This window comes from Egretta garzetta, unplaced genomic scaffold (genome assembly GCF_000687185.1).
Source record: "Egretta garzetta isolate BGI_Z169 unplaced genomic scaffold, ASM68718v1 scaffold35, whole genome shotgun sequence".
Classification (NCBI taxonomy): Eukaryota; Metazoa; Chordata; class Aves; order Pelecaniformes; family Ardeidae; genus Egretta; species Egretta garzetta.
Genome location: NW_009259730.1, coordinates 1,758,062 through 1,758,774, shown reverse-complemented (window position 1 = coordinate 1,758,774; position 713 = coordinate 1,758,062). Strand labels below are relative to the sequence as shown.

Genomic DNA, 713 nt, shown 5'->3' with positions numbered 1-713 from the left:
CCCGCTCCTGCCTGCGGGTGTGTGCCTGGTGTGCGGGCGGGTGTGCGGGTGTGTGCGCCCCGGCGTGTGCATGTGTGCGGGTGTGTACTAGGAGATTAGGGAGAGCAGCGACCGGGACATGTACCGCCAGTTTCAAGACTGGTGTCTCAGGACTTACGGGGACTCAGGAAAAACCAAGACGGTGACCCGTAAAAAATACGACCGGATCGTCCAGCTCCTGAACGGCTCCGAGTCGAGCTCCACGGATAATGCCAAATTCAAATTCTGGGTCAAATCTAAAGGCTTCCAGCTCGGCAACTCGGACGAGGTCAGTGGTGGTGCTGGAGGAGGGAAGCAAGTGCTGTACGTGCCAGTCAAAACCACGGTTAGTAGAGAATTGTCTTCCTTGTTCTATGTCGGCCGCTGCAGCCCGCTCCGGGAGCGAGAGGCGCAGGGGAGCCGCAAGCCACAGTTGGCTCCTTCCTCCCTCTTCCCCCCAGTCATCATCACCATGTTGCGTTTGCCCGGCACCCAGCCACAGCAGGCTCCTTCCTCCCTCTTCCCCCAAGTCATCATCACCATGTTGCGTTTGCCTGTCACATTACACACCGCCGAGCTCTTTGTGGGTCCTTTTTATTTAAAGCGATCGTGCGCAAAAACCACCCTGCCGCGGGTCGGTGTCGTTCTCCTCCTCGTCGTCGTTGTGTGTCCCCCTCCGTGTTCCCCCGTGTGTG

The 713-nt window shown here is 58.8% G+C and overlaps 1 protein-coding gene across 3 annotated transcripts in view; it reads left to right on the top strand.

The window, feature by feature from the left end:
- Positions 1 to 106: 106 nt before the first annotated feature.
- The window catches only part of NOL4 (nucleolar protein 4), a 192,811-nt gene continuing 192,204 nt past the window's right edge, over positions 107 to 713 (top strand). For 2 of the 3 annotated variants that reach the window (XM_009639467.2, XM_009639466.2), the window contains exon 1: positions 113 to 364. In XM_009639467.2, coding sequence (XP_009637762.1) covers positions 119 to 364 — 246 coding nt within the window. In that variant the 5' untranslated portion in view covers positions 113 to 118. Of the gene's footprint in view, positions 365 to 713 lie in introns of all 3 variants that reach the window. The other variant, XM_035894938.1, reaches the window with a different exon arrangement.